Source organism: Vulpes lagopus, chromosome 2, assembly GCF_018345385.1.
Source record: "Vulpes lagopus strain Blue_001 chromosome 2, ASM1834538v1, whole genome shotgun sequence".
NCBI classification, from domain to species: domain Eukaryota; kingdom Metazoa; phylum Chordata; class Mammalia; order Carnivora; family Canidae; genus Vulpes; species Vulpes lagopus.
Window position 1 is genome coordinate 58619737 of NC_054825.1, and position 24938 is coordinate 58644674.

Consider the following 24938-nt stretch of genomic DNA (forward strand, 5'->3'; position numbering starts at 1 on the left):
CTCGCGGGGCCCCTCCCCCTTGGAGGCCTTTTGTTCCTTTATTTCTTTTTCCCCGTCTTCCTACCTTGATAGAAGCGCGAACTCTTCTCACTGGAGCGTTCCAGCTGGTCTCTCTTTAAATCTCAGGCCGAATTCGTAGGTTTTCAGGATGATTGGATGGTTTTCTAGGTAATTTGCTGAGGACAGGTGACCTGGAGACCCTGCTCCTCCGCCATCTTGCCCCTCCCCTCATAAAGTACTTTTATAAAAATAAAACTGTTAGACTCTACATAATAAAGGTCCCATATGAAAAACCCATGGCTAACACCATACTCAGTGGAAAAGAACTGAGAGCTTTTCCTCTAATGAGAGAAATAAGACAGTCCACTCTCATCACTTTATCCAAATAGTTCTGGAAGTCCTAGCCACAGCAATCAGTCAACAAAAAGAAATAAAAAGCATCCAAATTCTTAAGGAAGAATTAAAACTTTCACTATTTGCAGATGACATGATATTATTTATGCAAAACCCTAAAGATTCCACCAAAAAAACTACTACAATTGATAATGAATTCAGTAAGGTTGCAGGATACAAAAATCAATGCGCAGAAATCTGTTGCATTTCTATACACTAAGAATGAAGCAGCAGAAAGAAATTAAGAAAACAATCCCATTTACAATTTCACCAAAAATAGTAAGATACCTAGGAATAAACCAAACCAAAATTGTGAAAGATCTGTACTCTGAAAACTATAAAACATTGACAAAAGAAATTGAAGATGATATAAAGAAATGGAAAGACATTCCATGCTTGTGGATTGGAAGAACAAATATTGTTAAAATGTTTATACTACCCAAAGCAATCTACAAATTTAATTTAACCCCTAACAAAATACCAACACCATTTTTCACAATACTAGAACAAAAAAATCCTAAAATTTATATGGAACCACAAAACACCCCAAATTGCCAAAGCAATTTTTTAAAAGATTTTATTTATTTATTCATGAGAGACACAGAGATGCAGAGACACTGGCAGAGGGAGAAGCTGGCTCCCTTCTGGGAACCTGATGTGGGACTCAATCCCAGGACCATGGGATCACAACCTGAGCCAAAGGTAGATGCTCAACCACTGAGCCACCCAGGCGCCCCATCCAAAATAATTTTGAAAAAGAAGAGCAAAGCTAGAGGTATCATAATTTCAGACTTCAAGTTATATTACAAGGCTATAGTAATAAAAAGACTATGTACTGGCACAAAAATAGATACCTGGATCAGTGGAACAGAATATAAAACTCAGAAAAAAAAGCCCACAATAATATGGTCAATTGATCTTTGACAAAGCAGAAAGAACATCTAATGGGAAAAAGACAGTCTCGGGGATCCCTGGGTGGCTCAGTGGTTTAGTGCCCGCCTTTGGCCCAGGGCGTGATCCTGGAGTCCCGGGATTGAGTCCCACGTCAGGCTCCCGGCATGGAGCCTGCTTCTCCCTCTGCCTGTGTCTCTGCCTCTCTCTCTCTCTCTCTTTCTCTCTCTCTATGTCTATCATGAATAAATAAATAAAATCTTTTATTTTATTTTATTTTATTTTTTTATTTTTTAATAAACAAAATCTTTAAAAAAAGAAAAGAAAAAGTCTCTTCAACAAATGGTGTTGGGAAAACTGGACAGTTATGTGCAAAAGAGTGAAATGAAAATAATGCTACCTGGAAAATAATGAAATGGGACCACTTTCTTACATCACACACAAAAATAAATTCAAAATGGATTAAAGACCTAAGTATGAGACCTGAAACAATAAAAATCCTAGAAGAGTGTACAGGCAGTAATGTCTCTCACATCATCTGTAGTAACATTTTTCTAGATATGTCTCCCGAGACAAGGGAAATAAAAGCAAAAGTAAACTATTGGGACTACATCAAAATAAAAAGCTGCACAGCTAAGGAAATAATCAGCAAAACTGAAAAGCAACCTATGAAATGGGAGAAGTTATTTGCAAATGACATATTCAAATAAGGGTTAGTGTTCAAAATCTAAAAAGAACTTACAAAACTCAACACTGGAAAAACAAATAATCCAATTTAAAAAAATAGGTAGAAGAAACAAATAGACATTTCTCCAGAGAAGACATACAGAGCGCCAACAGACACATGAAAAAATGCTCAACATCACTCATCATCAGGGATATGCAAATTAAAACTACAATGAGATACCACCTCAGATATATCAGTATGGCTAAGATCAAGAACACAGGTAATAACATATGTTGGCGAGGTGGTGGAGAAAAGGAAATTCTTCTACACTGTTGGTGGGATAGCAAACTGGTATAGTCACTGTGGAAAACAGCGTGGAGATGCCTCAGAAAGTTAAAAATAGACCTACCCTATGATCTAGTAATCATGCTACTGGATATTTACCTCCCAAATACAAAAACAGTAATTTAAAGGGATATGTGTGCTTCTGTGTTTATAACAGCATTATTTACAATAGCCATATTATGGAAGCAGCCCAAGTGTCCATCAGTAGATGAATGGTTAAAGAAGATGTGGTATATATGCAATGGAATATTATTCAGCCATTAAAAAGAATGAAATCTTGCCATTTGCAATGACATAGATGGAGCTAGGAAGTATTACCCTAAATGAAACAGAGAAAGACAAATGCCATATGATTTCACTCCTATGTGGAATTTAAGAAACAAAACAAATGAACAAAGGAAAAGAAAGAGAGAATGAGAGACAAACCAAGAAACAGACTCTTAACTATAGAGAACAAACTGATGGTTTCCAGGGGTGGGGGAGAGGGGGGAGATGGGTGAAATAGGTGAAGGGGATTAAGGAGCGCATGAGTTGTGATGAGTACTGGGTGTTGTATGGAAGTGTTGAATCACTGTATTATACTCCTGAAACTAATATCACACTGTATGTTAACTATACCAGAATTAAAAATTTAAAAAGTAAAACTATTAGAAATTCTTGAGTTCAATATCTGTCTAGTTGCCAAGATAAAGAATCAATATCACACTTAATGCATGTAATGTCTAGACATACATATATATATGTTTTAGAGTATTACAAATTATTTAATATTGCAAAATATTCCTCAGTTAATTTACACAACTGGCAAGAACCCCGTGTTAATTTGTGACTACTGCAAAAACCATCTACTGGAATACAAAGAGAAGCAAGAAAATGGACACTTGGCATTCTTGGGCAACGATGCTTCCACTTTGGGAGCCTATTGCATTCATGCTGTCTGGGGAGAGGACGTGATGAGGTAGCTCACTTATTCTCTATCTCACCTCCACTCTCGCACGGCTCAGACCCTTCCTGTACACTAACGAGGACTATGCTTAAACACACTAACCTTCCAGCACTTGAATATTGTCTTTTGTTTTCAGGAAAAAAGACAATAGAGATGAAGAAGAGCCTTTCTCAGAGGCCTGAACCGTGATCAAGGGTGACCGTGGATGTTCAGGGCTCACTAGCACTGAAACGCCAGATCTTGACCCATCTAGGTGCCTGGGGTTTTTTTTTTACTAAATTGGCTCCTTTTGCATTTGCAACTTCAGGGACCTCTGTAGCAAGGGTACCAGGGCAGGCTTCCCTCTGACTCAAGTATTACGTGTTCTCCTTCAAGGCCACCTGAAGCCGACCAGGAGCCTTTTCTTTTCTCTTGTATTTCCTTTTTTTCCTTCTGTTTCTTCCACTGGGAGTAGCATGGAGAAGATTTACTCACACAGGCACTATTTTTCAGACACCGAACAGGATAAACCACCTTTGAAACCCAGTAAATCCTGTGGGCCTGGGTATATGTGTTGTCAATTATAGAGATTTTTTTTATGAGGATCAAATAATTAATCCCTTGAGGTGTGACCAGAATTTATATTTTTCTTTATCATACTCCCAAGGAGTATGGCCAGTGCTAAGCACATAAGAGGCCATCAGTAATAGACATAATGAGTATCATAGTAATTCATTTTAAAAATATTTAACAAATATGCACTGGATACTACAGCAAGGATATTGGGACTATGCAATTCTATAATTAAAAGTAAGAAATGTGGCCTTTGCATGATTCAAATGTTAGCTTGAATGTAAGGAGTATAAAATGAAAAAAAGAATAAAAAACTTATAATCACTCAATATGGTAGGATGCACATGTCCTCAATTACTCATTACTGTCACATCACAGACACAAGTCCAAAGTCATTGTTTAACTCTTGCTCCGACGTGGAACCTATCACATGCTTGGGAGGGAATCTGATTATTTTCCTCACAATCTTGCCATCTCTAAAAAGAGTCTTTCACATGAATTCTAGCTTCCAGCCGCCTTTCCTGAAACTCATGACTTTTTCATGATTACTAAAAATGTCTGTTTTTCATAGCCAAAGAAATAAAAAAAAAAAACCCAGAATTTCAATAATTGAAAATATTGTGGAAATTCATTTTAGACCCCTGAATTATCTAGACTCCCAAAATAACAGATTACTGAAATATCCAGTTCCTAAAATAACGTCTGGTCCTATTTTTAAATCTATAAAATCACCTGAGCTTGGAATGATCCTAAACTTTAACAGTAAGTTAAAGATTCTGTTTAATTTGTGACATTAGTTTTTCCATTGAATTTATTTTCTTAAGCAGTTTTCATGAAAAATGCAGGTTAGAAAAACCTCAATAATTTGAAGTGAAAATCTAGACCTGTATGGGTTTTATATCACAAAGGGTCTGTACATGTGTACTTCTTTCGCAATTCTGATTCTCATATTTCTCTGGAAAGGCAGTTATCTCTGGAGAACATATTGTCTTTCCTATGTCAGCAGACCCCTAAAACTCCTTCCGGGCATTATAGTAGCAGAAATGGGAAAACTGAAAGTTCAAGCTGTTTTAGTTATGTAACAGATTTTTCTTCTTTCATAGCAGAAAAGTTTGAGTCCTTTCAACTGGCAAGCAGATGTTGCCCTAGTGCTGCCTCCATATTCATTAGTCCATAATGAATCTATTAATTGAATATGTAAGTTTGGCTAATTAGATGTAAGACATTTCTTCAGATTTAAAGGGTAATAATAAAAAATTTAAACTGCAACACCAGATCGAGCATTTAAGAGTTGATAAATGTGAACTGGAAAGTGCACGATTCCAATATAAATTAGTTAATTGCCTCCATTAATTTAGGTGAAATACATTAGCAGAAAGGTCAATCCATTTGAGGCTTGATGTGTTTTTCAAATAGTAAATTAAAAATAGCAAATCAAAGAGCACTACAGAGTAGGAAGCATGGAATCCACTTTTCCAACCCAGAGGCTGCAGAGTGGACTCAAGTAACTCCAGAGCTAACCTTCCGTGGGTTAACCGGTTGGTTCTCCAAACAGGCTGTGTCTTATAGGCACCAAGAAGCTTTGTTAAAAGGAGTGCCTTGGGTGCTAAAAAGCAGTGTCTGCCTACCTTAGACTAACTGGTATCTTCGGAGGTGAAAGCAGGCCTCCATATTTTTTAAGGCTCCCAAAATGAGTATCATCGGAAGCTGGGTTGAAAACCACTGGACTATTCCATGCCTGTCTGATCCCCTCAGCTCAGCAGGAAGGAGTAAAGTGGCAATGTCAATCCATAGTAGGTATGTCAGCATTAGAAATATGACTTAATGTCATACTTAATGCTTTCTTTTCTCCTAACCTAATGAGGAAAAAAAAAAATCGGCTGCCCTTGGTCTTCTACTTTCTCTTCTGGCCAGGTCTGTACCGAAAGGTCTCATACTTGAACACATTTAACTCAGATTTGGGAACTGGGAGGAATCTCAGCTCTGAGTATTTGCTTTTGGGAATTGCCATTTTACAGAGTTAAGCTCTCCAATCACATTAGCTAGCTTTCCACCAAAAGCTATCAAAGGGGCTCTTTGGGGGGCATGTTTTGGGGGATGCTGTCTTTACCACTTGTGTCTTATGTTCCCCATGGCACCAAGGATTACAAGGCCTGGGAATAGGCCGACAGAGGTATTTGCCAACAGCCTGTCCCCTGTCTGCCACTGCCTTTCGCTGTCATTGTACACCGCATCTTCTGACTTCTTTCCTGTCCCTTCCAGCCCTTGAATAGCTTCGCAGATGCAGCTCCTGCCATCCCACACACTCCTATTTTGTTCTCCATAGACTCCACGTCAATGCTTGGCTCGTAAGGTACTGTCAGGGAATATTTGTTCACTCGGAGCTATCTGACCGGTAGAGGGAGGACAAAGTCTGTGTTTAGCACCAGTAGTCAAGGAGTCACAGATGCCCTGGAAGGGAGAAGATGTATGCCTGAAGTAGGAGATCGGCCTCTGCCATTTGGGGCAGGAGGTGTACCTTGGAAGTCAGTGTTCTGGCTCTGAATGTCTCCCATGTGTGCCCCATGGTTTTCACAGATTGAACTGTGCTGCTGAGAAGAAAGGAGCGGCATTCCCCTTCTGTTGTCAAGACATCTACCGTGAAAAGATCTTCAGTGGCTCATTCTAGCATGTAAAAGAAGGGGACAGTGACTGTTCAATTAGCCTCGCTTTCTAGTGAACATGGATATGGATCCCAGTCCCAAATATCACCAAAGTTCATGTGACAATTCCACAAGGAGAAGGACCCTTTGGATGACTGACTGCCTAAGGGCAGAGGCACCTGGAGAAAGAGCTATGTTTAAGAATGGGAGAGCCCGAAAGTAAGGAGTAGCAGTTAAGAGTTACATGTAGATGTGACGCATTTTAAAAGTAAAAGGAAAACTGCAAATTAAGGAACATGAAAGGAAAACAGAAAAGCAAACTTAACTTAGTTACATGCCAAAGAGTTCTTTTTTTTTCTTTCTTTCTTTCTTTATTATTTTTTTTAGGAACCCTTCCTCACCCACCATGATAAAAATAGTTGCTTCCAATATGAGACACACTCATGTGATTTTCTCAGGGATACCACATGTTCTGAACTACTGTGTGAGCAGGACTGGGGGGGGGGGGGCGTATTTTACTTTCTATGCTATCCTAAAAGCCAAAACCTTTTTAAATGAAAGCCCCTCTCCTAAATTAACTGTAGTTTGAAATCGGTCTGCATTCTGAGTTGCACCCCCCACCAGCCTGATTCAAATGAAAACTGTAACATCTCCATATATTTCTCATCAATGGTGGATAAAATACACTAAATTCAAACTATTGCCTTTTGACATTTCGCCTTCGTTTGCACATACATGCCATCAACTGCAGAGGGAGCTAATGCCTTTTTCCTGGGGCCTGGCAGAGAGGGCTGTAGAGCTGGGATTTTAATTTCTCCCTGTGCCTGTTAAGTATGACTATTGATAAAGTGCTGAGCTCATCCCTGCCCCTAGATTGATGCCTCTAAAACATATATGAGGTGGAACTGGGCTTTATAACAAAGACAAATCTAGTTTCCACTTTTAAAATAGTCTCTCGAGGCTCCCTAAAGGTAGAGGATATATTTTAAAAGGAAAGAACTGTGTTTTGTATCAAAACATTATTTTTGGAGTCATAACCAATTAGGAATCTAATCCCTGCAACCATAAATACCCCTTTTCATAGAATACAGTGACCAGAGGCCACACTGGGGTAGGAGGGACTTAATATATAGAGAATTTTTATGGTTAATAAATGCCACAATCTCAGCCTCTTTTCTTCTAGATGTTGGAAGGAACAGGATAATTAAATGAGTGTTTAGATCCCAAATAAAAAGTTAATATTCACGTTAAATAAAAATATAAGTATATTTGTTTTATAGAAGTTTTCAGAATGGATCCAAAATACTTCATTAAGCATTTCTGGATAAAAACATGCAACGCTCTTTACAAGCTTTTGTTAATAAATTAAATACCATCTCTCTATAAATATACTTCGCATTAAGCTTTCCTGTTAGAATTTTCAGGAAACATTTTAAATGAAGTAGCTGAGCATATCCCGTTTGAGATGAATGAGATCATTAGGAAACACTTATATCTGAAATAAGCACTGAGATCATTCTGCATACAACCCAAGGGCCCTAATTTTTTAAAGATTTCAAACAATGTGCTCCTTTTAAATCACTAGACTTAGAGACATTTAAGGAACTGATTCAATTAACCCGGAAGAGAGAAATGCCATAACGTGTGATTTATTTTTGCAGATAAATTAAAATGCGAGTGTATCTGTTAGAAAAGGTAGGCTGTCAGCATGGTTAGTAATGGGAACAGGAAGGCAATTAAGCAGAGCCACCTGAGGCTGACACAGCCCCTGAACATAGAAGCTTGAAGTTCAAGCTGGACATTGTTGTTGTCAAAACCAGAAGCGTTTCTTGGTTGGGAGGAGGAATCTTTGTGCTCCGTTCAGTTTCCTTCATTGATTTTCTAAAGCATGTTTCTCAATTTGTTTCCCCATAACTGCCAACTAAAAATAAGCCCAGACTGCTATGGTTTCATATTTTTTTTTAAAAAAAAAAAAATCAAACTTCATATAAAGCGGATGCCTTAAAATTACAACTTTGCATTCTGTTATTTAGGTGAGGAAATATGAGGCAAGAATTTATTTTTCTCCTCTACAACTCCAGGATATTGGCTCCATCAGGCCTAATAAATTGTTTTCACAAGGAAATAGAGCATGCTGTAGCTTGTGTTCCCTGGTGCAAGGGGTTTTATAAACATGATGTATCCTAAACAATAAATAATTACAGATGGGAGGGGGTGGGAGAAGGAAACATTATAAGGGTGGGGGAAAATGTTTCTTAACCAAATCACGGAAAAGAGTGATTTTTAAAATGCTACAAATCTGAAGGTAGTTGTGGGGAAGATGGCCTCTTTAATGGTGGTGAAATCTACAGAGGAAATGAGAAAGTAATAGAACAAGAGAGTAAAAGAAAGAGAAAAAAGGCAAAGACTGAGAATGTGAGAAGAGAGGTTATGGCAGCCTTACAAGTAAGTAGCAGAGTTAAGTCCTATGAGCAGAAACGAAGAAAAATGTACACTGAAGAAGTAATTATAATCCACTATTCTTTTCTGCAAAATCTTGTCTCTCATCTTGAATTGGACAAAGAACACAAAAAAACAAAAACCAAAATAACAGACCTTTTGGAGTGGCTTAGGACAAAAAGCTAAGAGAGCCTCCTTTTCCTGCCTGGGAAGAGGGACTCTCTCTTTATTTGTTCCCCATCACTGTGCAACCAATGCTAGTGATTCCATCATACTTCCCTGGGAGAGATTTTCCAGCCGCGGTGCTAGAACCAGAGTCAGCAAGCAAGAAGTGAGGTCAAGGGTGAACCATCCTGTCTCATACTTTGCGAAGAAGATAGCTCAATGGTTTCTAGTTTGTGAGTCTTTCCTGACAATATTCATTCATCAGTCCAATTTATACAGATTACCCTCTTTCTCATCCTCAGAATCTTCTGATGGCATCTCAGTGTCTCGAGAACTGAGGTCCTTACACCCTGAGTCAACTGCCTTGGCAGCCTCATCCGCTGCTCCCCCAGCCACATTAATCCTACCCCCTCCCCCTGAGTTTGTATACCTTTGCTATTGTGGACTCTACTGCCTATTCTCTCCTCTCCTCTGCTGGGGGTGTCTCACCTCTCCTTTTCAGGCCCAGCTCAAAGGCCGTGGTTCCCAGAGGTCAGGCCTCTTCCTTAGCGGAGCCCCAGATCATATGGGTGATGCTCTGTTCTAAGTTTCCCCACAGACACAGTCAGTGATCCTATCTCCCTGTGGAGAAGGGATTCCAGCTCAGCGATGGCAAAGGCTACTACTCATCTTGCTTGAAACCCAGCCTCCAGCCTCCTGCCTTGCAAAACATGTTGGCAGAATGAGCACCATTGGTTGATTCCTCCTTGTTTCTATCTTCTCCTTCTCTCCTCAACTAACTCTGGGACCTTTTTCTTTATTCCTCCATTGTATCTCCGACTCTCTCCAAGGCTTTAAAAAAAATCTGTATCTCACCAACATATACAGTTTACTAAAGCACAATTTCTGACCCTAGTGATCCCCTGTGAATTGAGATCTTGCTATTGCCTAAGCTCAGGTAATTCACTCAGGTAGCCTCGGGTAGTTAACTTTGGGTTCTAAGGGGCTGGAATTTATTTCTACAGCCCTAAAACCAAAATGAAATATTTTTGTCTATTTCTGCTCTTGGTTAGCATCCAGGCACTGAGACTGTTAGGCACTTTTAGTTAAAGTACCTGAGGCGAGATCTCTTCTGGCTGTCCCTTAACATCCAAAGAAATGAGGTTCAAGGGACCCTGAAAACGGCATCCAAGATTAAGAATCAGTAGGCCCTTGCCACGCTCACACTGGAAATCTAGAAAGGTCTAGATTTTTTACCTGAAGCCCAGATTTGGCCCACCCAGCCCAAAGCCCATCCTGGGATGGGGTCTCTGGGCTCTTGATGTACATCTATATGCTGACCTCTAGGATCCCACAAACTAGAAGAAGGCCTTTTGGAGCTACGTCGATACCTAAGTGGGGGGGGCGGGGATGTATAGATACGGCAGCTCAACACCAAAGGAGCAGCCTAAGTCAGGAACCCGCTCCAGTGCCTGTCGGGATCGTAGCTGTTGTGAGAAACAACAGAAAAAGCAAGACAAGCATATCCTTGTATTATTTGGGGCGAGGAGGTAAGGACTGGAAGGGGGGATCCAAGAAGCAAGATGCAAGACGACTCCGGAGCGCCCGTGAGGACCAACGCCCGCATCCCGGGGCGCAGCCCCGAGCGCCCGGGGTGGTCCCCGCCGGCAGAGGGCAGCAGCCCGGCGGCAGCAGCCCGGCCACGGCCGCCTTGCGGGGACACTCAGTTTTGAGCGTCGGGCGAGGGACTCGCACTCGTCACTCCCCGGGCGGGATCCCGCGGCCGCCGCGCACCCGGGGCTCCGGTGCGGGGCCGCCTGCCCAGGGCGGGGAACGGAGGCGCCCCCCGCCCCCACCCCGGGTCTCCGGCACCGCAGGGGCGACGCGGGTTGGGCTGGCCCCGGGACGCGGGCGGGCGGGTGGGAGGGGCCCTGGGTGCGCCCCGGCCCCTGCCCGGCCCGCTCGGCGCCCCAGGAGCCGCCCTCCGCCCGCGCCGCCGCGTCCGCCCCGCCCGCTGTGCTTCTGGGGCCGCGACCTGCGCGGGACAGCGGCCGAGGTGCGCCCCGCGGCCCCCGCCCCCGCCCCCGCCCCCGCCCCCGCCGCCCGGGCCGGGCGAGGCCGGTGCAGCTCTCGGAGCGCCGCGGGTTCCGACTCTGGCCGTCGGGGCGGCGGCGGCGGCGGCGGCGGGGGCGGGCGCGGGGCCGGGGCCGGGGCGGGGGCGGGGGCGGGGCGGGGCGGGGCGGGGGGGCCGCCGGGCGCCCTTGCCCGTGGGCGCCGCGAGAACCGGCCGCGCAGCGCGGGCTTTATGTAAATCGGGGCTGCGCCCGGGGCGTCCTAGGTAGGATGGACCAGCCCCCCGCGCCTCGGCCCTCACGTCCAATAAGAAAAGGCCCAGCTTGACACCTGCCTATATACAGGCGAGCGCGCCCCCGGCCCGCGGACCGCGCGCGCAGCCCGCACAGCCCACGCCGCGGGCCCGCCAGCATGACTTCCAGCAAGATCGAGATGCCCGGCGAGGTGAAGGCCGACCCCGCCGCCCTCATGGCCTCCCTGCACCTCTTGCCGTCCCCCACGCCCAACCTCGAAATCAAGTACACCAAGGTAAGCGGCGGCGAGGACCTGCCGTCCGCCGGCGCTTTCCAGAACCTTCCTCCCTGTCCAGGGTCCGTTAGGGGGCGAGGGCGGCGTGACGGGGTCGGGGACCGGCGGGGCGGAGGGTGCGCGCGTGTGCGCGTGGCCGGCTCCAGGCTGTCATCCCTGCGCAGCCGAGGGACGCCCCGTCCTGGGGCTGGAGCATCCCGAGGCCCGGAGGGTCGCTGTCAACGGCTCCTTGGGAGGCGCGCCCGCCGCCGCCTTCCGAGCGGGCCCTCGGGGTGCGCGCGGCGTCGGCCCGCTTGCACCCTCCCCTGCAGGTGGGAGCCGGGGTCGCCGCCAGGTGGGCCGCGCCTGCGCCCCCCGCCCCGGAGGGAGCGACCCTGCGCAGCGCGGAGACCTGGCCGCGGGCGCCCCGCCGCTCCGGGATCCGCATTTCGTTCGCGCGCTGGCGGCAGTTCTCCTGCAAGCTTCGGAAACTCTCTCAATTCGTGCAAAACGAACGGGGCTCGCCTTCGGACTGCAAAAAAAAAAAAAGGGGGGGGCATTTCTTAGAACGAACTCTGACGTCTTGGGTTTGCCAAGCAGGATTTGTTGTTGCTGTTGTTGTTGCTTTTGCACCACATTTAAAAAAAAAAAAAAAAAAAAAGACTATGCCATTCGCTGCCTTCGTGTAAATTGAATTGACTTCTTACGAATTTCACGTAGAGAAAAAGATATTGATTAGACACACGAGGGTGATGATAACGTTATAGCATGATGGGGGGGGAGAGGAGGGAGATGGATGGGACTGAAAGGCATGTTGCTTGGGGCTCATCTTAACAGTTCTCTTGATTTTCTGCCCTTTCAGTTGATTCCAACCTCAGATTTCTCCCGGTTAACTAAAACACGCGCTGTGCGCACACAATAGGGTTAAAGTTGTTTTCCGTCGTGCTGATTACAAGGTAAACCAGATCCGTTAAGGAAATTGTTCGGTTCCCGGCTTGATGGTTTAAAAGAGAAAGTTTTTTTTTTTAAAGATCCGAATATTGAAATTTGACTTGCATTGGTTTAGGATACCAACCAAGACGGTTCTTGTTCTGAATGCCCAATTTATGACGGCTCTGATGTACCTGTTAGCTTTTCTTTCTTTTTTTTTTTTTTTTTTTAAGATGGTGTGACAAAGTTTGGAAGGCCATTCTAATGGGAGGTCGTTAATGGTTACAGCCATTGAGACACTGTTTGCATAACAATAGTGCCAATGCGGGACCCATCGCTGGGTTGGGACACAAGCAGGGAAAGTACACAGGCAAAAACGTTTTGTTTTATGAGGGTCCCTAACCTCTTCAGCTTCTCCTGAAAGCTCTTAAGATCCAAGATCTACCCGGGAGACACGACCAAACTCTCACGTTTGGGAGGGTTTGATTTTAGTCTTAACTTTTGTTTGGATTTTCTTCACAGCCCCGGAAAGGAGTTTTAGGTATGCAGTAGGTATCCCGGAATTTAATTTGGAGGCTCTTCCAGTTCTCTTTTTTTCTCCAACTACCCCCGCTCTCTTTTTCTCTTGTTCTCCCCCAGTAGGAAAGACAACTGATTTATAGCTAATTGAAGCCTTTAATGTGGAGTCTTTTAGCTCGGGAGAGACTTTTATCCAGGATCCACTTTCCCACTTATTACAAAGAAAAACAATCAGAAATGAAATAATGGATTGTAACTTGACTCTTTAATTTGTGGGGAGGAGGCACCTGATTTTTGGCTTGACAAACAACCCTCATAAACATTGAGTAATGCTAATCTGAAGGCAGGCTCTTTGCACAGAACCTTGTTAAATCAGGTATCTGTGAACGTTCCCAGCAGCTTTCCTCCTCAGCTTTTTAGCGAGACTTCTAAATTTTCTGAGACAAGCGTCATGGGCGAGCAGCTCTTTTAACACGAAGAGCAGAAGCTGCTCTTTTGGTAGCTGAGGGTAATGGGTAATGATCTTTTACTTACAAGAAAAAGATTAGTGGAAAGGTTTCTGAAAGTTCACTTCTGATCCGCAGTGCGGGATATTAGTAATTTTAAACAGGAGAATGAAAAAGGGAGAATGGACAGCTCGTCCTTTCGGACAGTAGTACCACACTCATCAGGAATTTTTAAAAGAGTAGTGGCTTAGAAATTACCGTGCTGGAAGGCTGGAGGAATAGCATAAACAAATACGGTGTTTGTGTCACAAAGTGGTATAAGGCAAACAAGACGGATCCGTCATCCTTTTTGTCTTCTTAAACGAATACATCTTTAGGGAAGGCTGGTACGACAGGATTTTTAAATGTGTTCTGGGGACCAACATGAAGTTACTACCTATGGGTAAATGGTCAGAGTATGAGGATTTCAAGTAGCATGCATTTAGAAAACTTTGCCTTTGTGATCTTGTATTTCCTGTATTTTTCATCATTCTTCTAAAAGTATTTTGCATTTTTTTTAATAAAAGGGGGAGTGGAGGAGATCATCAGAAATAAAAGTTACAGCTTTGTCTGTCAACGGTCCAGTGAAAATGCTCCAGCATTACAGCTCAGTCCCCGTGGATGCTGAAGGGGCTAAGGCTGTGCTCCTATGTTGACTTTCATGGAGTTAAATTTAGTTTTTAATATAAACCTGCCTCTGTGAAGTTCTAATACCCAACTTAGACTAAGGATCAATGGCAGTACCGCTTTTGGTACATGTCTAATTTTATTTCTTAGTGCGGTGAGCTAGATCGCAAGAATTAAAAATGACTCCTTATTAAGGAATATGGTGGTGGTTGTTGGGTTTTTTAAAAATTATTTTATTTTAAGACTGCGTTAGTCAAGAAAGTGCTGACTCCATCAACAAGAAGCAGCAAGGGGACCACTTGGAGGCCGAGAGAGTGTGTACTCCCTTGCTTGTATCCTGAGAAGCCTGCTTATCAACTGTCACAGGAATCTGATTGCTTTTAGCGTGTTTTTATGAATTAAAGCTTTTCTGAATTGTTTCTCTTTCTTCAGGCTGGCTTAAAACTTTGTATGACTGAATATATTATAGGAGCTCACGCATTGTCAAATGGAAGCTAGCCCTTCACTGACTGCCCCTAACTGCAGGGGAGATTTCTTCCAGATTCCCCGAAGGTCTTTGGAATCTTCCTGTCTTTATCCCGGCCCTACCTTCTCTATTGTCTCTATCATCTCTTCTGGCACCACTAGTTCCTCCCCGCTGCCACATCCCCCTTCCACGTACACACACACACACACACACACACACACACACACACACACACACATTGTGCTGTCTCTGTGTTGAGCATTTTCTCAGGGACAGTTTATGCCTATAACTAATAGTAATGCAAAGGGTGTGTTTTATTGCAGCATCTGATGCTGTGGGGAGCTAGAACAGGGGGAGGGAGGGAACATTTACAGAGTACTGACCTACTGAACTAGAAGAGAAAAAAGTAAAAGACAGCTGAGAATCAGCGCTTATGTGTGTTGGGTAACTACTATTTATTTATTTATTTATTTTAAAACTTCTTATTGATCATCTGCTCTTTTCTAGAGTCCATTTCGATTCAGTCCAAAGGATGTTTGGGTGGTCGTTGAGTGTCGTTCGTGTTCTGAACAACAGTGCTTTCCATTATGCTAGTTGGGCTTAGGGTCTTCTCAGAAAGACTGGGTGCCAAAAATTAATTGTCAGCATGGCAGGAGTTCAGTCGGTCGATGTAGTAACAATAGTGATAATAAAATGTATAATGCCACTTACATAGTTTATAGGGCCTAATGGTTTACTTAGCACTTTCATTGTGTCTTATTTGATCCTTCCAAAACCTTTTGAAGGAGAGAGGATAGAAAGAAGTAGAAATAATTGATAAGGAAGACCTTGGCCTTGACTTTTAAAAAAACTGCCAGAAGGGCCCCTGGGTGGCTCAGTGGTTGAGCCCATCTATGCCTTTGGCTCAGGTTGTGATCCCGAGGTCCTGAGATCGAGTCCTGAGTCGGGCTTTCCACAGGGAGCCTGCTTCTTCCTATGCTATGTCTCTACTTCTCTCTGCCTCTTATAAATAAATAAATAAATAAATAAATACATAAATAAAATCTTAAAAAAAAAAAAAAAACTGCGGGAACTTGCCTCGCCATACACTTTGTTTTTTCTAGCAGTCACATAGTTGCTTGTTTTGTTTTGGGATTTTTGTTTTGTTTTGGTTGTTTTTTTGTGAGAAAGAATTTAAATCTTTATTCTTTCTGTTGTTTCTATTGCAAACACGGAGAGACCAGGTACTGGCCCACTCCTTTTAAGAAGCAGCTGCATCTGTGGCTTTTTCGTTCTCTGACTTTAAATTACTAATTTTTGATGTGCCTTTGAGTTTTGTTGTTGTTGTTGGGTCTAGGGCAAGATTCTTGCCTGTCCTAGGGATTATTTCTTAAAAGATGGGGTGGGTCTAGTTCTTTCCAAACCTCTAACCAAGGCTCTCTTGATGGTAAATTGTGACTCACACACTTCCTTGTTTATAGAAACATCAGATTTTCGAAAGTATACTTTTTCATAATTGTACAGTTTTTTTGAAGTTTGTGTCATCTCCATTTAAGCTAGAGAAGCTAGCCATCTTAATTGTATGGCTTGAATTAGATAACTCTCCTGGGGTCCTACCCTGATGCCTTCTACTGTACAGGTGTATGCTACCATATGGAATCATCATTTGCTGAGACAATTCTGACTCCCACTTCTATAAAATGAGGAATGACAGAGTTTTTTGATAATTTTTGTATTAGAGGGCAGAAGATTCTCTGAGGAGCCTATTCTATAAGGTCTTATTTCCTTGTAGCAAGGCTTAGGAGAAGCCAGGATACGTAGTAAGTTCTCTGTTGCATTACCCAAGCACAGTGACCAAACCATGACCACACCAAAAAACATCTCAGAGTACCAACATTGGTAGTTCTGTCTCAAATCTTGCTCAGCTGGACAATGAAACAAATACTGATGTATATTTTTGTCTTTTTCACTTATCTTAGTGACATCTTGCAGTGGTTAGCAAACTCCAGACTATCTGCCTGATTTTGTAAATAAAAGTTTATCCAGCTACGTGTTAGCTGGAGCTACTTGCGCACTGCAATGGTAGAGTCAGGTAGTCACAACAGAGATCATATGGCCTACATTTTAGAAAAAGTTTATAAGCCCTTGATTCAGAAAAGAAAGGCTCGGAGTTAAACTAGGACTTTATTCAAACCTTAGTCAGACATGTACTTATTAGTTATGTGGGCAGTTAACATGGATTCAGCACCCAGGGCCACCTATGCATGCCTCCAGGCTCTGGAGATGCACAGTAAACGAGGTATGGATGTTGTCTCCTGTTGGGAGTTTCTTCACTGAGTGCCAGTTTCTACATCTGCCAAATGCCAGGTAATAGTAGCTACCCTATGGGGTTGTTGTCAGGACTAAATGAACAACTATGTGAAAGTACATAGTATGGCAATCAGCCAAGGGCTAATTCCATTTCATTTTTTCATTTGGAGCTATGGATTAACTGAGGCCCATTTTAAGAAAGATCAAAACTGTATGGTCAATAAAGTTTTATAAAACAAGCCACTGTTTACTGTTTTAATTAGTCATAGGAGTTTAATCTTATGGGTAGCTATGGATCCCTTACAGTTTTACACTGGATTTTCATCAAATGAGATATCTTGGAGGTTTCCCTACCAAGGGTCTTCTCTTTATTAAAAAGTCACTAAATCAAACAGTTTCCCAGCCAGTATTTTAATCAAATCAGATATCTTATTAGGTATTAATATGCCTCAGTATACCCAAGTGGCTGGTCCTAAGTGACAGATGGCAAACAGCCATTTCTGGCATTTTAAGTTGTTTGGGCAAAGATGTTCCCTTGTCTTTGGCACATAAACCTGGGAGGTACAGCAGCATTTGAGGACATTCTCAGAAGTAGAAGTGGGAAGGTATCTCAGTTCATATGATTTAAAACTAGAGAGACTTTGACTGATCCTGACTGCCCAATTTTGAGGCACTTCACCTTCCAGAAAGTAAAACCACCGTGCAGTGACTCTTTTGAAAGCCCTTCTAGCATTTCACTAGTTTCTTTATTCACTGTGACAGACCATTTCAAAGCCAGTCATTTCCCCTCAGACACCAAATCGGATGCATATAAAGGTGATTGCCACAATGTCACTTGGCACAATTTTTCCAAAGATTTTATTTGTTTATTTTGAGAGCGTGAGAGAGAGCAGGGGTGAGAGGCAGAAGGAAGGAGAGAATCTCAAGCAGACTTCATGCTGAGCGTGGAGCCAGACGCAGGGCTCAATCTCATGACCCTGAGATCATGACTTGAGCCAAAATCAAGAGGCAGATGCTTAACCGCTTGAGCCTCTCAGGCCCCCCACTTTGGATAATTGTTAATTGCCTTTTCATACATCTTTGAGCTCCATTCCATTTTATCTTTCAGACACATGAGATTATCCACATTTGAGAATTTCTAACCTCTGGCATTTCTCCATTGCTCATTTGTTGGCCTTTATGATGAAGTTATGTTTAAATTGTTTCCCTTCAAAATCTTAGGTGTTAATGAGTTTATTTACAGCACGTCTCTGTTGTGTCACATGATTTGGAAATACTTCCAACCTTTGAAAATTCCAGTTGGAGTAATTGGGTGCTTTCACCACCTAGACTTTTGCTGGGCTCTCAACAAAATTTCCCTGGGGCTAAACACAGGGGTTTATTGACCTCTATAGAATGTGGTTAAAAATTAGAATGTCTGTGAGTGAACATTCAAATTTTTATTATAGAAGGAAGCTTTCTCCTTACTTCAGTTCAGCTCTGTTACCTCCGAAAGTAGTTAGCTGCTCTGCTTCCTTTCCCCCATCACAGGCTGACCTTTGGAGAGCCAGAGAAGCAATTGCTTTAGCCCTAGATCTCTGGAAATATAAAACTTACTGTCCAGCTAAAACTGGACACACCTGTCTCTTATTGGCGAAGAATTTAGGATATCACAGGTACTCATACACTTTTGAGTCTTGATTATAAAGTACAGAAGGGAAATTTCAAAATAGTTAAAGATTATATTTTTATACATTTTATTGTACATTTTTTTCATTCCTCTAGTCTACATCTTCTGACTTCAAGTCCAGTGACTCACAAGAGTTTTTTGTTTTGTTTTGTTTTGTTTGCCCCAGGTCACTTCTAGAGATTTCTCAAAGATTAAACTTAGTCAAAAATGGTGGCTCTTCCAATAGTAAGTGGATCTTACAAAATATTGTGGGTTAAGTAAACCAAGAAATAGGCAAAAATAACCTAGTTCTTTCCCTAGTCCCCACAGCCAATACATACACCCATTCTGTGAGCTGACTGATAGGTGTGTAATGATGGAGTGTTTATGGTCGGAAGGAAAAGAGGAAATAGGAAGGCCTTGCCTGATAAGACAAAATTATGAAATGTCTGTAGAAATCTATAGAGGATAACTGAAGTCATACTTCCCTACATGTGAAAATTGGACTTTTGCATAGAAGAGATTTTGGGGAGGAGATCAGGAATCAATATAACTGGTTAAATTCCCAAGCAAACCCAAGCCAGTGAATTTTGGTTTATTGTGTATGTTTTAGAGTCTGATACTCACTATACCAATATACCTTGATTTTCATAGGAAAGGGTATCTAACTGTAATCTCTTGAGGTCATTTTTAACTACAGCCAAAGCTACCCTTTGGCTTACCTGAAGTTATTAATTTGTTCATTCATTTGACATTTATTTGGGCCAGTTGTGTACAAAGCATTGTTCATCACTGTGAACACTGTGGCATGAAAAGTTACGCAGATGTGGGCCCTGCCCTCAAGAGGCTGGGGAGAATTTCCACTTGGATGCGGGGGTAAGGACATGCGCACAACTATGGTGCATAATAGAAGATGCAGATGCTTGAGATGAATGCACTGAAAGCACCATGAGCATCAGAAGGTAAAGAGATGCTTCAGGCTCGGCCAACCAACTGCACACTGTGTTGTTAGACCTACTTGACAGGAGATGTTTCAATCCTATAGAAGATTATAGACAATAATATAACTAGCATGTCCTGGCATGTCCTGTACCTGTACCCTGTACCCAGACTTGTTAGTTCTTAACATTTGGCAATCCTTGCTTCTATTTTTTTTTAAAGAAATGCGTTGAAACTCCACCTATGAACTTCTTCCATTCCTCTCTTCTTCTCCGTTCTTTCCTCAGAGACATTTATCTCTACCTTGGGTTATGTATCTCTACATCTATTTGTATTCATAAACAATATATACTCTTATTTTGCATGCTAATTCTATTTTTTTTATTTAAAGGGTACCATGCTACAGTTTGCTTTGTTTGCATAGCATAATATTTTCAAGATTCCTCCATGTTACTGGATGTATTTGCAATTCATTCATCATCATTCATTGATTCATTCGTTCATCGTCAGATCCGATTCTTTGAGTATATTACATTTTTTTATTCATTCTACTAGTGACTTTTTTTTCACTTTTTAAACTTGATTTGTTCATTCTACTAGTGACTTTTAAGATACTTCCAGCATTTTGCTATTACAGTAAAGCTGCATTAAATATTCTAAGCATATCTCCTTATGTGCCTGGGTGAGAAACTTTTCTAGGATGTATACTGAGAAGTGATATTGCTGGCTCATGGAGTATGTGGATCTAGATCTTAATTAGGGATTGCCAAATTTCCAACACTGTTAAACTGGTTTCCCCCTGCCACCAGCAGTATATCAAAGTACCTGCTACTCTATTTCCTCACCCATACTTGGAGTTCTCATACTTCTTACATTTTGCCAGTCTATGTGAAATGATATTTCATTGTTGATTTAATTTGCATTGCATCAATTTCTTGTGAGGTTTAGTATCTTTCCATATCTTCATTGGCCATATGGCTGTTCTTTATGAGTTGTTTAGTATATCATTTGCTCATTTCTGCTTGCATATGTGTGTATTTTAACTGACTTGTAGCAATTTTTATGTACTTGGGATTATAATTTTTTGACAGTTATGTACCACATGAAAATTTTCTACCCCTTTGTCCTTTTTCTTCTTCCTCCTTTCCTCCTTCAACCATAATGCCATATGGTTTTAAATACAAATAGAGAGGAATATTTCTTTTCTTTATGTTTAGTGCTTTTGGTGTCTTTTTAAAGAAATCTATCCTTATTCTGGGTTTTTCAAGATATTCTTTTATATAGTCTTCTGAATCTTTTTTTTTTAAGATTTTATTCATTTGGGAGAGAGAGAGAGAGACAGAGCACAAGCAGGGGGAGAGGCAGCGGGAGAGGGAGAAGCAGACTCCCTGTTGAGCAGGGAGCCTGATGTGGAATTCGATCCCAGGACCCTGAGATCATGACCTGAGCCGAAGGCAGACGCTTAACCATCTGAGCCATCCACGCGCCCCTGAAAGTTTTTTATTACTAAAAAATGTATCTTTCTCATTGTGTCTTAGGGCATCTGTAATTGGTATTTGTACATGTATAACAACACAGGTAGATGTTAAAGACAAGTGATGTAACATATGGGAAAATAAAATGATACTAATATGTAAAGAATTTTTCAAAATTGCATTCCAGGCAATTTTTGAGATTAGGAGGTTCAGAATGTGTGGTATTCCTAGTCTGTAGTTTCCTACAGAGAAACCTAGTCTTCTCTGTAACAGGAAAATATTAGAAACTAATCCTACTTCCATGGATGATTTTAGTACATATTGGTTTTAAACTAAGAACAGTAGTACATTCTATAAACCTACCTCTAAGGACTCATTGTATGAAACTTTAAGATAATATGATCATTATAAGTTTTTCATGTCAAAACTTTTTTCCCCCACTTTTCTTGTATTCCCTAGAACAGAATACATGCTCATCTTAGCTACTGTTCTCGCTCTCGCTCTCTCTCTCTTTCTTTTTTTTTTTAAATAATATTTTAATGCAGTATCTTTTCTTTTTAAAGATTTATTTATTTATTCAGAGAGAGAGAGAGAGAGAGAGAGAGAGAGAGAGGCAGAGACACAGGCAGAGGGAGAAGCAGGCTCCATGCAAGAAGCCCGATGTGGGACTCGATCCCAGGTCTCCAGGATCACACCCCAGGCTGCAGGCGGTGCTAAACCGCTGCGCCACCAGGGCTGCCCTCTCTTTCTCTTTCACACACACACACACACACACACCCCTCACTCATTTATTGAAGGAGTATTACCAGGTAAATAGGCAAATTCCTCACCATGTGCTATTTGTTTATATGACTGGAGAAAAACTAGAGGGATGACAACTAATAAAATGTGAAAAAGAACTTCTATCTACTTTTCTCTTGAATGACTAATTCAATACTGTGCTTCATCCTGTTAGTTTAGAGAATTTAAATTATTCCATAGCACCCAGCTTGAAAATAACACTACTTTGTATTTCATTAATGTTTTAACTCCTTGTGTTTTAAGCTTAAAGCGGTATTACACATTCACATTCACTTTTGTGTTTGGATTTCGTAAATTATTGAATGTGTGCTTGTGTACCTCTAGCTCTAAAGAAGCTACCGAGGAAGAATGAAATTCTCCAACCATAAAATTGAATCTAGCCCTTTTGTGCATATTACTGATGTAACACCTGACGCTTGGCCCCACACTTTTTTTTGGGGGGGGGGAAACCCATTTTCTCCGAATGCCTAATATTAATTGTTTGCAGTACTCAATAGTACTATTTTTTGCATGATGATTACATTTTCTTCATAACTCCCTACTCCTAACCTGTACTAGATTATAAACTCTTGCTCATCTTGGTATTGCTGAAGCTTCTAGCTCAGTGCCTTACAGGGAAATGCTTAGGAAATGTTTGTTGAATGAATACTTGTTATATTGTATTGTCATTACTGGCTACACATATTTCTTTTTAATATTATTACTGTAATATCCAAAGTGCTACGTGCATATGATTACATTTTATAATTGCAGCCAGCAGTCCTATGACATGGATATTACGTTAATAGTCTCACTTTATAAGTGAGAAAGTCAAGCGTATTGAAGTTAAAAACATTCTTCCTAATGGCTAGGAAGTGGCCATCCTGACTCGGTCTTCTTTCTCTGCTCATAACAACAGGAGCAAGCACGAGAACCACAACAAAGCCAATAAAATTGGAAATATTAGCCTCAAGCTCTGCCAAGTATTGCATAGGACAATCCCAAGCCCAGCTCTCTGACTACAGATCCCAAACTTAATTATAGGAGGCACTGTAGTAGCTACCATTAGCAACAATTTCAATTTCATATAAAGATGAGAGAGTTCATTGAAAAAAAAACCCACAATAAAGTATTGATATAATCTTTCAGATGGGTGTAATTCTTTGGGCTACGGTAAAGAACTGTTTTTGGATTCCTACTGGTTGGGTGCCTCATACTGCCCTTACCAACACCTGCTTGTTTGTTTGTTTTTCCATGCAGAAAGTGCTTTTCTTTGTTATGTGTTCTTTAGATTTACCTGGAAATAAGTATTTATGAGACCATTGAGAGTAAGTAGATTTCACATTCTTTCTAGTGCATCCTCTCTCCATAGGCCATCGTTTTTTGAGTAACTTGACTATAACCTATGTGGAAGAGATACTTGCCAGAAAGAGTCGGGGGGGTATGTTCCACCCTGACTTTTATAAGCCATCATTTCTCACTAAGGTTTAACCACATTAGATTCATCTGTTGCCTGCAGCCTCAGTGGGAATGCAGAATAGAGAAATAGAGAGTGGGCCCCAGAAATTCATCCAATATCTATCCTTTAACAGAGCTTCAGTGCCAGGAGGGTAGTAGTCGGGATGCACGATTAATGTTTCATTGTAAATGGCGTCAAAAATCCTATCTAAGGAATCTGCTAACAAGTTGTTTCCTTGAAGCCAGATCTCATAGTCTTCAGATTTCTGTCTTCACTTCAGGACATTTTTCTTTCTTCTCTACTTCTCAATCAGAGTTACTCTTTCTCACCTTTTCCATTTTTTTCTCTTCTCTTCCTTGTCTTTCTTCTGCTTCTCTTCCACCTCCCTAAGTGTTTCTGTCAGGCGGGTCTTTGAGGACCCTCATTCCTTGGTCAGATTCATTTACCTGTTTTCATAAAATGTCTAGTTACGCCTGGGAATCTTTGTAGTCAGCTCTTCCAGCTGTTGGCCTGAATGCTCCTTTGGGAGACCAGAAGCAATGAACCTGGAATAACCACATTTGACTTCTGTGAGCCCTCCTGAGAATTTAGTAATTACTTAATGGATTGAATTGGTGACATATACTATTCCAGATAACAGCCTGGGTTGCATTAAATTAACCTTCACAAATGGGTATTTATTGGTGTACTCTTAAAAGACTACATGTGTTGGCCGTAATTGCTCTTCCATGTTTCTCCATGCTGATAGGTATTTGTACTGAGTGAAAAATTTCTCAGATTAGAGCCTGGGTGGTAGTTTCAGCCATTTAGTGATGTGTGTCATTGTGTTCAGCACATTGAGCATAAATCCTGTCTTGTAAACAGCAGGGAGACTAATGAGGTTTGCCCACATTCTGGTATCATTAACAGGAATTCCAGCAGAGAAAAAGAGAAGGCTTGGAAAAGAAGTACACAAATCGGTGATTTTAGGAGCTCTTGATGATCTGAATTAAGGAGAGAGATTATTGCTCAATATATAGTGTAGACGTGTATGTACAAATATGGGTACATAAACTATATTTAGCTAAAAAAAGAAACCAGACATTTGCTTTTAATGAACATTTGCAGAGTCACCAACTTAGTTCTACAGAGAGCTAATGAGGGGCTTATTTATGAGTGTCTCTAATTGTGAGTGGTATAAAGGAGAAGGCTATTGAAATAATGCAGCTGTTAAAATGATAGCACACTCTTCTTTCTGAGGGCTCTTCATCATTTCAGCCAGCTAAAGTTTCATACTAATTTTAGTCTTACAAGTCTTGGAATGGTTTGGTTGTTATTTTTATAATAAATGGCTTCTGAACTTGTTGCAAGAAGCCTTTCGAATGTATTTTTTTAGGTTTGTTTCAGATCTTTATTTTTCTTATTACTGTTGAATAACTTGCATCTCTTATAATAGCAAAACAAGGGATCCAATTATTGCTTAATGCCTAGACTGGTTTTCTTCCTGGACTCAAATTCTCATAGAACCAAGTTATCATGGTGGTCTTGACACAGAGTGTGGTCCACCCATCTTCATGTTTGAATACATGAGTAAATGAATGAGTACTAGGAAAGAAAATTGTCTGGTTTCATTTGCATGGTTACTAATTGAAAAAATCCCAGGACTAGAAAGTGAATTCCGGCTAAAGTATTTTGCAAGGAATAGCTCTCTTCTGAGAATAACACACACGCACACGCACACAC

The 24938-nt window shown here is 41.5% G+C and overlaps 1 protein-coding gene across 1 annotated transcript in view; it reads left to right on the top strand.

Moving 5' to 3' along the window:
• Positions 1-11233: 11233 nt before the first annotated feature.
• The window catches only part of ALDH1A2 (aldehyde dehydrogenase 1 family member A2), a 96293-nt gene continuing 82588 nt past the window's right edge, over positions 11234-24938 (top strand). The window contains exon 1 of the mRNA XM_041746174.1: positions 11234-11620. Within this exon, the coding sequence (XP_041602108.1) occupies positions 11504-11620 (117 nt within the window). The 5' untranslated portion in view covers positions 11234-11503. The remainder of the gene's footprint in view (positions 11621-24938) is intronic.